Source organism: Antrostomus carolinensis, unplaced genomic scaffold (genome assembly GCF_000700745.2).
Source record: "Antrostomus carolinensis isolate BGI_N321 unplaced genomic scaffold, ASM70074v2 scaffold45593, whole genome shotgun sequence".
Classification (NCBI taxonomy): Eukaryota; Metazoa; Chordata; class Aves; order Caprimulgiformes; family Caprimulgidae; genus Antrostomus; species Antrostomus carolinensis.
Window position 1 is genome coordinate 626 of NW_010306705.1, and position 12,974 is coordinate 13,599.

The 12,974-nt window shown below is 56.4% G+C and overlaps 1 protein-coding gene across 1 annotated transcript; it reads right to left on the reverse strand.

The window, feature by feature from the left end:
• Positions 1 to 134: 134 nt before the first annotated feature.
• Positions 135 to 7,916, reverse strand: SLC9A1 (solute carrier family 9 member A1; the record flags this gene model as incomplete). The annotated part of the gene is made up of 11 exons (XM_010165203.1): positions 135 to 457; positions 1,575 to 1,647; positions 1,999 to 2,100; positions 2,549 to 2,663; positions 2,811 to 2,984; positions 3,470 to 3,540; positions 3,910 to 3,999; positions 4,234 to 4,436; positions 4,811 to 5,028; positions 5,500 to 5,750; positions 7,456 to 7,916. Coding segments are annotated over 11 exons (2,081 nt in total), but the record flags the coding sequence as incomplete, so codon positions are not given.
• Between the last annotated feature and the right edge of the window lie 5,058 nt (positions 7,917 to 12,974).

A 12,974-nucleotide genomic window follows, 5' to 3' on the forward strand; every position in this document is an offset into this window, starting at 1 on the left:
TCTTCCCCTTCCCGAGCCCAGTGTGTAGTGAGAGAGGAAACCAGAAAAGAAAAAAAGGAGAGCAAAGAAAGGAGAACAAATGAAGGGAGAGAGAAACTGCACGGAGCACGGTGGGAGGCTTCGCCTGTCAGCTGCTACTGCCCCTTGGGGATGAAGGGTTCCCCCTCCTCCGGCTCCGGCCGAGGCCCCGGGTCGCTCAGACATCGCAGCATCCGCTGGTTGCTGGGGCTGTCACCAGTCCCCGGGGTGAAGACATCGTCGGTACCGGGGGAGGAAGGCTCCTTCACCCGCATCACCAGCCCCTCCTCATCCTCCTCGGGTGAGGGTGGGAGGCCACCGCAGCCCTTGGGCTCCTCGTTCATCAGGTCCACAGACTCCGGGGACTGCGGGGAGGCTGGGTCGATGGTGATGATGGGCAGGTTCTCCGAGTCCGGCTTGGGTTCGTAGGCCAGAGGGTCTGGGGGGGAAGAGAGGGGTCAGGCAGAGCCCACCTCACAGCATCACGAGCAAACTGGGACAGGATAAACTGGGGAAGGGAAGGGAGAGTGTCGAGGATCCCCAGTTAATGCACCCCAGATGTGTGGGGCTGGGATGCCTGGGCTCGTTCTCTCTCTAATTCCCAACCCTGCTGTTTAATTCCTTTTGCTGATTTCCTCATCCCACCTGGAGCAGCTCCAGCCAGCCCAGCCCTGCTTCCCAGGACTGTGTGGTTTGCAAGAGGCAAAGCTGCCCTCTGCCGATTAACCACCGGCTCCGCAAGCGCCAGCAGCGGCATCACACCCTGTCACACTGTCCCCAAGGCAGGGAAGGACACACGGGACATCAGGAAACCAAGATGGCAGAGCAAATGGGTGCTGCAGAAGCCAGGAGTCCAAGGGCAGGTCTTGAAGTTGAGCAGTCCTGGTCCTGGTCCTCTCCTCCGCAGAGGGCAGGGACAGACACAGCCAGAAATGTGGTTGTGTGGAGTGAGCTGAGCTCTGGGCAGATCTACTGACCAGCCAAGCTGACCTCCTGGTGGGAACCACGCTGGGAAGTGAGCTGGACACTTCTGCTCAGGGAGAGCCCACCGTGTGCCCAGGCTGCACGCAGCAGAGCTTGGTCTCAAGAACAGCAAACCCCGGGGCACACGGGGGAGTGGGACGGGGACCATTGAGGCTGGAGAGGAGCAGAGGAGCTGAGGGGGTGCAGGTCTGTTCAACCAAGGACCAAGTGACAGGACAAGAGGAAATGGGCTCCAGTTGTGGCCAGGCCAGTTGAGATGGGATGTGAGGAAGAATTTCTTTGCTGAAAGGGTTCTGAGGCATTGGAAGGGGTTGCCCAGGGCAGTGGTGGAGTCCCCATCCCTGGAGGGATTGAAGAGTCGTGTAGACACAGTGCTGAGGGACATGGGTTAGTCGGGGACTGGTCAGTGTTGGGTTCATGGTTGGACTCGATGAGCTTAAAGGGCTTTTCCAATCCAGGCAATTCTGGGATTCTGTGACAACACAACCTCTGAGCACCTCAGTACCAAAGTGCCAGCCATGCCCAGTGAGGTGCCAGCAGCGTCTCTCCCCCAGCAGCTCAGTCCCACCTACCTGAGCCTATGCGAGCCCGGGACATGGTGGGTGAATCCAGCTTGTGAGCCGGCACTGTCAGGTAGTTGTTCATCTGGAATCAGAGCACAGGGATTGTCTCCATCGGAGTGTCGGGATAAATGGGGAAGGGGAGGCAGGGAATTGGCCCCAGGTCATGGGGATGAGTGAGAAGCAGTGGGGGGATGCAGAGGACACCTGCATGCATCCTCCCAACCGTGCTGCAAGGACTTGCTCAGAGCCTGCCCTCGTGCTGGGGCGATTAAAGGGTAGGGACATCCAAGGCTTGAGGTCCCCCACCAAAATCTGAACCTCAGTCCCCTCCCCATGCAGGACACCGATGTCCTTCCCAGGCTGGGAAGCCCCCCTCAGCCCCCCATCCTCCCCAGCCCGTGGCAGTATCCCTGCTCCAGTGTCCCCTTGACACCTTCTGTTCCAGCTGCCGGGCCTTCTGCCTCCGCAGGAGCATCTGGTTCCAGGCTTCCTCGTAGGGGTCGGCCACCAGCGTGTGCCGGTTGTAGGATCGCAACTGGGAAAAGGCCCCAAGAAAAGGAAATGGGTTAAAAAAAACCCCAACACACAGAGAAAGGCAAAGGAAAGTCACAGGAGGCACCACTTCCCTTGGAGATGGGGGAAACAGCCACCAGTGGGCAGAACACGTCCAGGCAAACTGGTGGCTCGTCCCTTGTGTGCTACCATGGGATTTCTGATCTTGACCCACTTTGGCCCAGCAAGGGTTTAAATGTTGGATTCAGCCAACAATCAAGCCAGCCCCCCCCCTCAGCGCTATCCCAGCACCATCCCAGGAGGAAAAGCCTCCTGGGGAGGGACAGCCAGACCAGGAACACAAGTGACAACAGGGCAGGGACATCGGGGGTGAAGGGCTCAGCTGGTTCTGAGAGCTCCTGGTTGGAAGTGGTCCTGGTCACCCCCCAGGGAAGCAAAGGAGACTTGCATGGTGCCAGGGGACACCTTACCCTCTGCCTGGTTTTCTGCAGGTTGTTGCGAAGGATTTTCCGGATCTCCTCCTCCTTGTCCTTGGACAGGGCTGGAAGGATGCGCTCCACAGGGAGGGTCTTGGGGTTGATGTTCCTGAGAGGACAGAGAGGGTTCAGAATGACGCTGCCATGGCCACTGCAGGACCAAATGGCTGCTTGCCCTGTGGCCACTAGCTGGGAGCGCTTAGCCTACGCCAGGGGCCTGTGGGAAGCACAGGGTGGCCAGCACCGGGGAACTCACTGGATGGAGACGGTGGAGACAGCGGAGGGGATCTTGCCTATGCCCCCACTCTCCACCAGCTCGATCGCCTGCTTCATCTCCATCTTGTGATAGAAAGCGATGAGCTGGGGCTCCTTGGAGCGCTCCCCCGCAATCAGGCACTTCTTCACGTACTTCTTGTTGAAGCGATTCAGCCTTCCCAGGGACGTGGGGAAAGGAGGAGCAGTGACAGATCAGTGACAGATCAGACCTCCCCTTGCCCTGCCACCCACTCTCTGCTCCTCATTCTTGGCCCAGGCCAGCAGATGATGGTTCAGTTCCCACCAGCACAGGTCAAGTCAGACCTTCCCCAACTCCCTGCCGAGCCAGGCAGCCTCTGGGACACCCAGCAGCTGCTCACACCCACAATGGATGGTTCTGAGCTCCTGCAGGGACTGGCCACCAGCAGCTCCCACACTGCTGTGGGCATGTTGTAAGTGGTGTGGAGAAGGGGTGCAGCCCTGCAGCCCCACTCCCACCCAACCCAGGGCTGTAATTCATCATGTAATACATCCCTGTGTGTAGCTGTTACAGCCCAGGGAAAAACCTCGGCACAGAGCTGGAAAACCTGCCAGGTGACAATGCCAACCCTTCCCCATCTTCCTCAGGGGTCCCTCAAGTCATCAAACCCCCCCACTCACTTGTCCTTCCAGTGGTGATGCCCATAGTGACCGCAGATATCCTCGATCCCTGTCAGAAGGTGATCCAAGAACTGGAAGAGAAGGTCCAGGGCATGGGCAGCTCGCAAGGCTGGTGCTCACCCTCTCCCCACCCTGACACCCACGCTGACACAGGGGTGAGGGCACTCAGGGGGTGCAACATCAGGGCTGGGGGTCCTACACAACCAGGCTGCTGTTCTACCAGGCACAGGGGAGGTCTGAGTCGGAGCGGGCACTGGACGACACAGACGGGGGAGAGCCCTCGCTCCGTCCCCCCTTACCTTGGGCACCGATTTAGGGGCAGCTCCTGCTCTGTAAACCCGCCTGGTTACAGCGGTGGAGGTGGCAGAAGCAGAGAGAGAAGAGGGCTAAGGCGGTGACGAGAGGCGTGTGGGAAGGGCCGGGCGGGCGCAGCGGGTTACCTGCGTGTGGATCTCTTCGTTGATGGAGCGTTTTGTCTCCTGCTTCTTCTTCACGGCCAGCAGGTCCACCAAGGGCCGGATGGTCATGCCCTAGAGAATGGGGAAGGTGGGTTAGATCCTCCCCAAGGCACACTGGTGGGAGTGGGATGTGTTCAGTACTGCCAAACCGCAAGGCTCCACAATGCCAGTGTCACTTGGTGGCCTCAAGAGCTTTTGGAGAAGGGGGACAGTGACAGTGTCAAGGATGGAGGCTGGGGACATGCTCCTCACTCTTTACACACACTGAATAACCCCCTTTCTTGTGACCAACTGCGTGCCACCAACCTGCACGAAGACTGTGAAGAAGATGACTGTGATGATGGCTGTGAGGAACATGTCCCTCATGCCAAAATGCTTATAGTCCAGGAGGTAACCGAGGGAGAAGGCGATGGCTCCCCGCAGGCCCCCGTAGGCGATGATGAACTGGTCCTTTGGCGTCAGCTTCACAATTCGGAACTTGTTGATGAACCAGGTGAGGACCAGGACACCTAGGGGAGGAGGGCAGGGCCCCATGTGAGCAGATGCTAAAGGTTTCCCTCCAACACCAAAGAGATCTCCACCAGGAGCCCAGCTTGCAGCCCAGCACAGTGTCTCCCCTCAGGGCCATGGGTGCAGGTGGGTGCTGTCCTGCTCGCCCACCCCAACACTCCTCACCAGCTTCAACCCTGTGTCTAGCACAAACTTGGCCTCAGTCCCATCTCCCCACAAAGCCAACCACAGCCAGGCTGATGCCCACAGTGGAGCAGTGCCACCCAGTCAACTCCAGTCTCCCAAGCAAGGCAAACATGGACCTCATGGCTCTCAGAGTTGCCCATCACTCAGGACTGTCTCTAAAGACTGTGCCACCACACCCACACCTCACCTAAAACTCTCGCAATGAGGCAGAAGAGCAGCGTGCTGATGACAAAGGTCCAGTTCCAGTAGTGGTGACCAGCCACGGTGGAGACACCCAGGAAGATGAAGATGAGTGTCTCGCTCACGCTGCTCCACATCTTAAGGAAATACTTGATGGTGGTGTGGGACTTGTGGGAGATGTTGGCTTCCACATAGGGCCGCATGACCACGCCGGAGGCGATGAGCCTACGGACAAGGTCGAGGCACTCAGCAGCCATGAGGACATGGGGACAGCCCCATCCCCTGTCCCTGCAGCAGCATTTTGTGCTCTCACACCAAACTCCAGAGCAGGACAAGGCTTGTGAGGCACCAGCAATTATTCAAGGCCTCCAGAAAAAGTAACATGAGGTTTCTCCTTCCTCCTGGCAGGGCAGGAGTCAGCACCAGAGCCAGGCGGCACAAAACCACATCATCTTGCCCAGGAGAATGGGCAATGGGCTGCCAGCACCCTGAGATCTGTGGGACAGCTCCAGAGAGTCACTTCCCTCACCTGCTTTCCTGCATATCCCGGCCCAAACACACCTCTGGCCCTCACTGGGCATGTACTGGCCATGCTGGGACGGCCAGAGAGATGTGGTTACACCAAAGTAGATCCTCCAAATGGTACCCTGCCCATGGGGACAGGAGAGCATCTCATCCCACCCGTGCCCAACTCACGCCATGATGCCGGAGAGGTGGAAGAGCTCAGCAGAGAGATATGCCATGTAGCTGTAGAGGAAGACGAAGAGGGGCTCGATGACACGGATGTGGGAGGTGAAGCGGGAGGTGAAGGCAGCGATCACTCCATAAATTACACCCACGAAGACACCACCCAGTGACACCACGAAGAAGCTGAGGAAGCCGAGGATGATATCAATAATGGTCACCTGCTCGAAGTTGGCAAACTCCTCAAAGAGGTGGTAGAGGACCTGGGAGGGAGAATGGAGAGGAGGGTTCAAACTGTCCCCCTGACAAGAGACAGCCTCACCTTGGAGGAGATCTGCTTGGGGACCGTCCCCAGGGAGCAGCAGCAAAGGGAGCCAGGCAGGTCCCCAGCCCGGCACACTTGAGATGAGGTGGGCCAGTGCTTGGTGACCCTGAGCTGGGTCCTATGCCTGACCAAGCCACGTGCCAAAAGAAGCTGGTGGTGCTTTGCTGTGCGAGATGCAGACCCGAGGGGACCAGCTCCCTGTCCTCCCAGGGACATGGTGCCATTGGAGATGTGTCTGGGGCAGCTCTGCTCACAAAACAGCCCCAACCTCTGTCCCAGGAAGTGTTTCAGTCAAGGGCTGAACCAGCCAGAGACTGTTCCTGCTTCCCAAGGAGCAGGTCAGGACAGATCCAGGCTGGGGGACACCCAACAGCCACATGGAGAGAAAAGCCAACACCTGCCCTTACTCAGCCCAGGGAACAGCCCAGGGAACAGCCCAAGCCCCTCATGCATCTTTGTAGCTAAAAGAGTAACCTCACAGGAGGAGCCCACCCCAGGCTGTGTCACCTCTCCCACCTCCAGTCACATTTACCAGAGAGATTTTACAGCAGAAGCTGATGTGGCCATGTCAGGATGGGAAATGGGCTTCAGGGCATCCTGCAAGGATGGCAGAGCTTGTGAGCAGTCAGAGCGTGAGGTACCAGCTCCTGCCTGCCAGGAACAGGTCCTGGGACATGGGCAGGGACAGATGTGACAGCAGAAGGCAAAAGCATTCCCCAGGGATGGGAGCAGGGGGACAGACCCTGGTTAAAAGCAGGGAGAAGCTCCTGGGAAAAGCCCTGTGGTGGGACAGGACGTTCCTTGTCAGCCCCTGCAGCGCGCTGAGCAGGCAGCTCTGAAGCGGACAGCTGGGATATGGGAGAAGAGCCAGGAAAAAGCAGGGGGTTGAAAGTAAACGTAGAGGTCAGCTCTGCAGAGAGGAGGACACTGCACTGGCAGCCAAGTCAGCACCTGGACACAGATGTCCTTTGGGAACGACACGGCCCCAGAGCAGGGTGGCCTGGCTCCTGAACCTCCCAAAGGTCACTGCTGCTCAAAGACTGGGGCTGAGGGGTGACCTGGATGGGATGCCAGCCTGGCCACAGCCCCCACGGCTCTCCCCTTGCCATGGCTGGCCATGTCCTGTCCTCCCACCTCCTTGGTGCTACAGCTGGAGGACAGCAAAGAAGACCACACGAAGAAGGAGACAGGAGGGAGCAGCAGGTACATGGCAGCACTGCCTGACCCAGCACCAGCCCCTCCACTCCCTGTCTCGCTTTCCCAGGGATGAGCATGGCAGCAGGCAATTTCACCCAGGAGAGCAGATTCCCAGGCGCTGGGCACAGCCCTGCTCCTCACTGAGAGGTGGCAGCTGGCTGGGCACGTGGTCTCAGACTCTCCGAGGTGCCAAGTAAAATACTTCACCTTAACCCACCTCTGCGGTGTTTTAAGCCACTATATTTAGCTTTGCACCTGGAGAAGGTGAGGAGCAAAGCGGAGCTGCCGCAGTTCAGCTGGCAGGAGGTACCTGGCAGCTTGCCACGGGCCAGTCTATGGTTCTGCCCACAGGGCTTGATTGATAACTGCCAATCCTGGTGCCACCACCCAGAGATGCTCCACCAAAGTGAACCCCATCCCCTTGGCTAATTCCCGTCATCACTTACGACCGTGACGGCGTCGTTCAGAAGGGACTCGCCGAAGACCAAGATGTGGAGCAGCTCGTTGATGTGGATCTCCTCAAAGACAGCCAGCACGGCCACCGGGTCCACGGCTGAGATGATGCTGCCGAAGAGCAGGTTGGCCAGGAGGCCAATGTGGTTCAAGCCAGGGCCACCGAGCTGGCACACGGCGTACATCAGGCCACCCAAGAAGAAGGCATTCCAGAGTGTCCCCACCACGGCGAAGATGAGGATGGTGCCCAGGTTCTCAGTGAATTGGCGCAAAGGAAGGAAATAGCCAGCATCCAAGATGATGGGTGGGAGGAGGAAGAGGAAGAAAATGTCTGATTTGAGGATGGGGGGCTTTTCACCCACCCCTTTGATGAGCCCTCCGACCAAAAGGCCAACCACAATGAGCAGGCAGCTCTCGGGAACGATGCTGGACACTGAAGGGATCACGTGGAAGCCTGGAATGGAGGAGGACAGAGCAAGACACAGGTGGGTTATGAGATTGGAGGATGCTCTCTGCAGGAGGACAATCCTGTGGGAGCTGGGCACTAGTTCCCAGCCCTCCCTGCACTCTTCAGGATCATTTGCTCTTTGTGTGCCTCAGTTTCCCCTCCTAAGAAGGGGCTTCCTCACTCTCCCAAGGTGTAAACTGGAGCTTTGCCAGGCCCACATACCCTGGCATCACTTGATCACAGGCCAGAAAATAACAGCCAGTCCCAGCTCAACGGGCAGCAGCCACCTTCTGGGCACCCCAGGGTCTCTCAGGGGACCCCCAGACCCCCGTGACACCCGTCTGTGGCACAGGCAGTTCTCACAACACAAGCTGGTGCTGGCTCCAGCTCTTCCCATCGCAGCTACTAATCCCAGGCACACGTAGGCACTGGCATTTACCTCCCGTCAGACGGCAGCCTGCCCACCCAGCACCAGCACAGCCAGCGTGCCAGGCTCTGGCAGGAGGCAGCAGCGCAGGGCAGGATATATCCTCGTGGTGCAGGGCTATTTCTTGGGGTACAGGTATGATGGAATTCATTTTTTTTCCCTTTTTGAATCACAGCACGACCCCAAATGCAGGTCTCCAAGCCAGCCATGACCTGCTGGGATGACATCCATCCACCAAACACAGCCCTGGCAAAGTGGGCATCTGCCCACCCCGTCGGGCAGGCAGCACGATGCCAACTGAAGCAGCGCTTCAGCCAACGCACCGATACCCGCAGAAGGATTTTGGGTTCCCTGGATCCTCTCCCAGGTTTTATAATTATTATTTTGAAGTGTGGCACATTTGTTCCTTGGCAAGGGAAGGGGTTTAAAATAAGGAACCCTGCCTTGGCATCCCGTGTTCCTCCGTTCCTTCCGGCTGGGTGGCTGTGCCATCTGCACATCGTTTCACAACAGATTATTAAAAAAAACCCCGAGCCACCATCCCTCTGATGATCCAAAGCTGCTCTGCACCACGGTGAGCCCCCCCATATCCCCCAGCCGAGCGTGCAGGGACCACATCTGCGCTGCGGTGCCGGCTCATCCCTCCCTCCTCCACCTGTGCAGCCGAGCGGGGAAAACGCCGCACGAATCCGGCTCTGATGGGAAAAGCGGTCGGTTCCACAAGGATGGGCAGTGAGTCAGTCAGCTCTCGGCCGTGGGCACGGCCACGCACAGCTCCCCAAGGGCAGGATTAGACCTCAAATTGCTACCAGAGCTGCAGGTGCTCGTGGGTGAGCCCAGCACTGCAGAGGCTGGAGGATTCATCACACCCAAGGCTCCATGCGGGTCCGGCTGTGCCGTTTCGTGCCAAAGCTCTGGCAGGACTCGGGCACCAAAGTGATAGTGGAAGGAATCTGGTTTCTACCTCAGCTTTGCCACAGCAGTGCTGATCTCCAAGCAAACCACTCCACAGCCCTCAGCTTCGGGCATGAGGGGAAGCTGGGAGGAGATGGGAAGCATCCCAGCTTTCTCCCAGTGCTCTCCCAATGTCCAGTCACCTCCATTCAGGGACCACCCAGGCTGGATGTGGTTCCTGATTTACCCCCATGGGATTTTTCTCCTGTCTCAAATCCCCCCAGACCCCACACAAGTGCTGAGCACCTCAAGGCAGCCCTGGCAGGCAGCTCCCCATGAGAGCAGAGGCAATAATCCCTTTTCCTAGTAGAGCTCACGCAAACACCGGGAACAACCAGCCCTTCCAGCACACCAGGCAATTGCCTGTCTCAGCACAGACCAGCCCTGGCTGGAATAAGGTTTAAAGCCACACAAGCAGCAAGGAGCCTGCAGCAAATCAGTTTTTTGCTCGCTCAGTATGTTCAATCATGAATAAAACACAAACGTTGACAATTAAGCATCTTTCACTTCTTCCCCACAGGCCCCAGGATCCCATTAAACCAGAATATTCACCATGCTGATGCGAATTCAGTGTTTTAGAGGCTTTTTGTAGGGCCCTAAAAATATACTCACATGGGTTGCATGTTAATTATGCCTTTGATTCAGCTGAATCTCAGCCACTTTTCGCTCCCCACTTTCTCTGCTCAGTATTTTTAGAGCACTCGAAAGCTCATTGGTACCAATCTGTTGCTGGGATCCTGCTGGGATCCTGCTCTGAGTGCCAGGCTGGCATCCCACGTCGGGGTGAGGGTGATTAATGGGAAGAAAAGCTTTCGTCATGGGGGTGATGCCAGGCAGGAGTGATCCAGCCTGATCCCAGCTCTGTGCCTGAGTTTCTCCTCTGGAGGAAGAGGGAGGCTGTGGCAGGATGCTGAGTGATGAGGATGTCCGGCCACAGGAACATCCAGGGGCAGCGGGAAGGGGAGTAAGTCTTGATAATAGCCTCAATAATAGTAATAATAATAATAATAATAATTAATAACCTTCAGGCTCCTGTTCCTGGCTGCTTTGGTATTTGCACAGCAGTTGATGGTGCCACTCGCTTGCCTGGGGACCTACTGCTGCCACCCGCTTGTCCCCAGACATGGTGGCCCTGCTGCAAACAGGGACTCATCTACCGCAGCGAGTGCTGCAAATCCTCCACCACCAGCACAAACCCGGGGTGAGCCGAGAAGCAGGGAGGGCACAGCAAGACTCTCAGTGCTCCTTTGTTTTCCTTTGTTAAGCAGCAAGTGCTTTTTCCCCGCAGCAGAAGGGCAGGAGTTGGCATCTGAGAGGTCCCCCTGGCCAGGAGGGCTGCCCTGAGGAGCGAGGAGAACAAACGGAGAGGCAGCGCTTGCACCAGGCGTACGAGGCTCCCGGCACGATGCTGCCAGCACAGCCTGAATAAACAAGGGATGCGGGAGCAGAGGGGACAAGGCAGCCTGGTCTCCAGCACATCTGCATCCTGAGGATGAGCAGGGATGCACAGGAGCAGGCAGGCAAGCACATGGAGCAGCTTTTCCTGTGGAGAATCACCCACTGGGTTTCTACTGGTTTTCTTGAAGCCCACCAGGGGGGAAGTTCCTCAAGATCACATTTCCCTGAGAGTGACTTGTGATCCCCAAATCACCAGCACAGGACACACACACACAGAGTCACCCAAGTTTCTTCCTTTAGAAAACAAACTCCCTGGAAGCAGGCCTCCTATCAACAGCATCAAACACCACCAAAACTATTAAAAGCAAGAACGGTTGAGTAAACATCAACCCCGAGAGCTTGAGCAAACAAGGAAAAGGAAATCCAGAAGTTAATAGTTCCTATTAAAATGGTTCCTTGGCCACGTCACGCATCCCAGCAAGGCAAACGCAGAATCCCTGGATTGATTGGATTGGAAAAGAGCTTTAAGCTCACGGAGTCCAATCATGAACCCAACACTGACAAATCCCTGACTAAACCATGTCCCTAGAGATGGGGACCACTCTCTGCTGGCAGTCAGCTCTTCCTTGGGTTATGGCAGAAAGCAGCTGGGGACTCGCTTTCCAGTCTTAACCACACTTGAAGGACAGGAGGAAATCACCATCCTCCAAATTAAAGAGATTTTAGGCAAGCAAAGCTGTTGCAAGGCGATGGCCATGCTGTAAAAGTTTGCTTTGCAGCTTCTGAACACCAGTTGTCTTCATTCCAGCGCCAGCAGATTGCACGGGACCATCCTGATCCGGGCACAGGCAATTGAGGGCAACATCGGGAATTTTTCTCCATTAACTCCAGCAGCAGGAACCACCGGTGTCTGTTGGATTCTGCAGCAAGACAGATTATTTTCTCCCTTGCTGCTTATATTTTAGAAGCCATGGAAGCTGAACAAAGACACTCAAGCATGCTTCCAGCTTCCATGACAAGTCCCCCTTTGGTCTCCAAACTTTGCCAGGGCTGGTCCTCACCCCAGCAAGCGCGAGGGCTCCCATTTCAGCTGCTAAAGGTTCATCCCCATCCTAACAAGGGGGACCTGGGCTGCTTTCCCCCAGGCCCTGCCTGCTGGTGGATATGGTGCCATGTAAATATTTACTTCCAACCAAATAGCCTGGGAGAGATTCCCACCTACGTGCGGTTTTTCTCCTCCCTTGGCTGTATCTGGGTTACTGCAGCCCTGGTACTCAGGGTCGGATGCTGTGCCTGGTATTATATAAGCTCCATCCAGCAGCGTCTGCTCCTTCACTGCCTAATGATTCAAAAACCACCATATCTGATCTTCCTCCATCCTCAGCCTAGGCAGGAAGAGCCTGAAGGGATACAAAGGGAAGGAACATGGAGAGAAGGGTGCTGGGCACCCAACTCAGACCCAGCACGCACACCCCGGGGGAGCACTGCCGTCCAAATGAGCCAGGTCCCACAAAAGCATTTGCCTGAGGAGATGTTTCTTGCCCTGCAGATAAAATAGAGGCGATCTCCACACCCTGAGCTGCTCACAGCAATTTGAAAACCCTCTCTCAAGGCCCAAAAAGGGGATGATTTGCAGTTCTCAAATCAACAGCAGCTCTTGAGGCAGCTCTGGAACTGGGAACCTACTGCACAAGGGAGCAGGGAGCATCCCCCTTTGCTCAGCCCACAGCAGAAAGCCACAAGGACCAGAGCCGCCGTGTCCTACAGCATCTGTAAGGTCCCCTCCCCACAGCCACCATGTCCTACAGCATCTGTAAGGTCCCCTCCCCACAGTCACTGTGTCCTACAGCATCTGTAAGGTGCCCTCCCCACCTGATGGCATCTCCCCATCTCACAATGCAGGACTTCTCTCCCTTGCCATCACCCCAGTCACTGCAATACAGACAGCTCCATATGGTGTGGGACCCAAGGTCAGGCTCAGTCAGAGCTCTGGCAGCGCTTCCCTAATTTGAAAGACCTCTAAAATCAGTGTGGAAAGAACATTTTCATAACACTGTAATTAAACACTTTAAAAGAACACTTATGGTGCAAGAAAGGAGGCAAAGCCTTCACGCACTTCCCTGCTCTAGGTCAGGTCTGGGAGGCATTTACATCTCCCATCCTGGCTCTCACCATGGGGACATTTCTGCAGTTGGAGTTGTAAGAGGAGTCCTCACGGTCCTAAGAAATGGTGGTGTTCAGAAGTGATAAATGGAAAATAAAATAATAATAATAATTATATATAA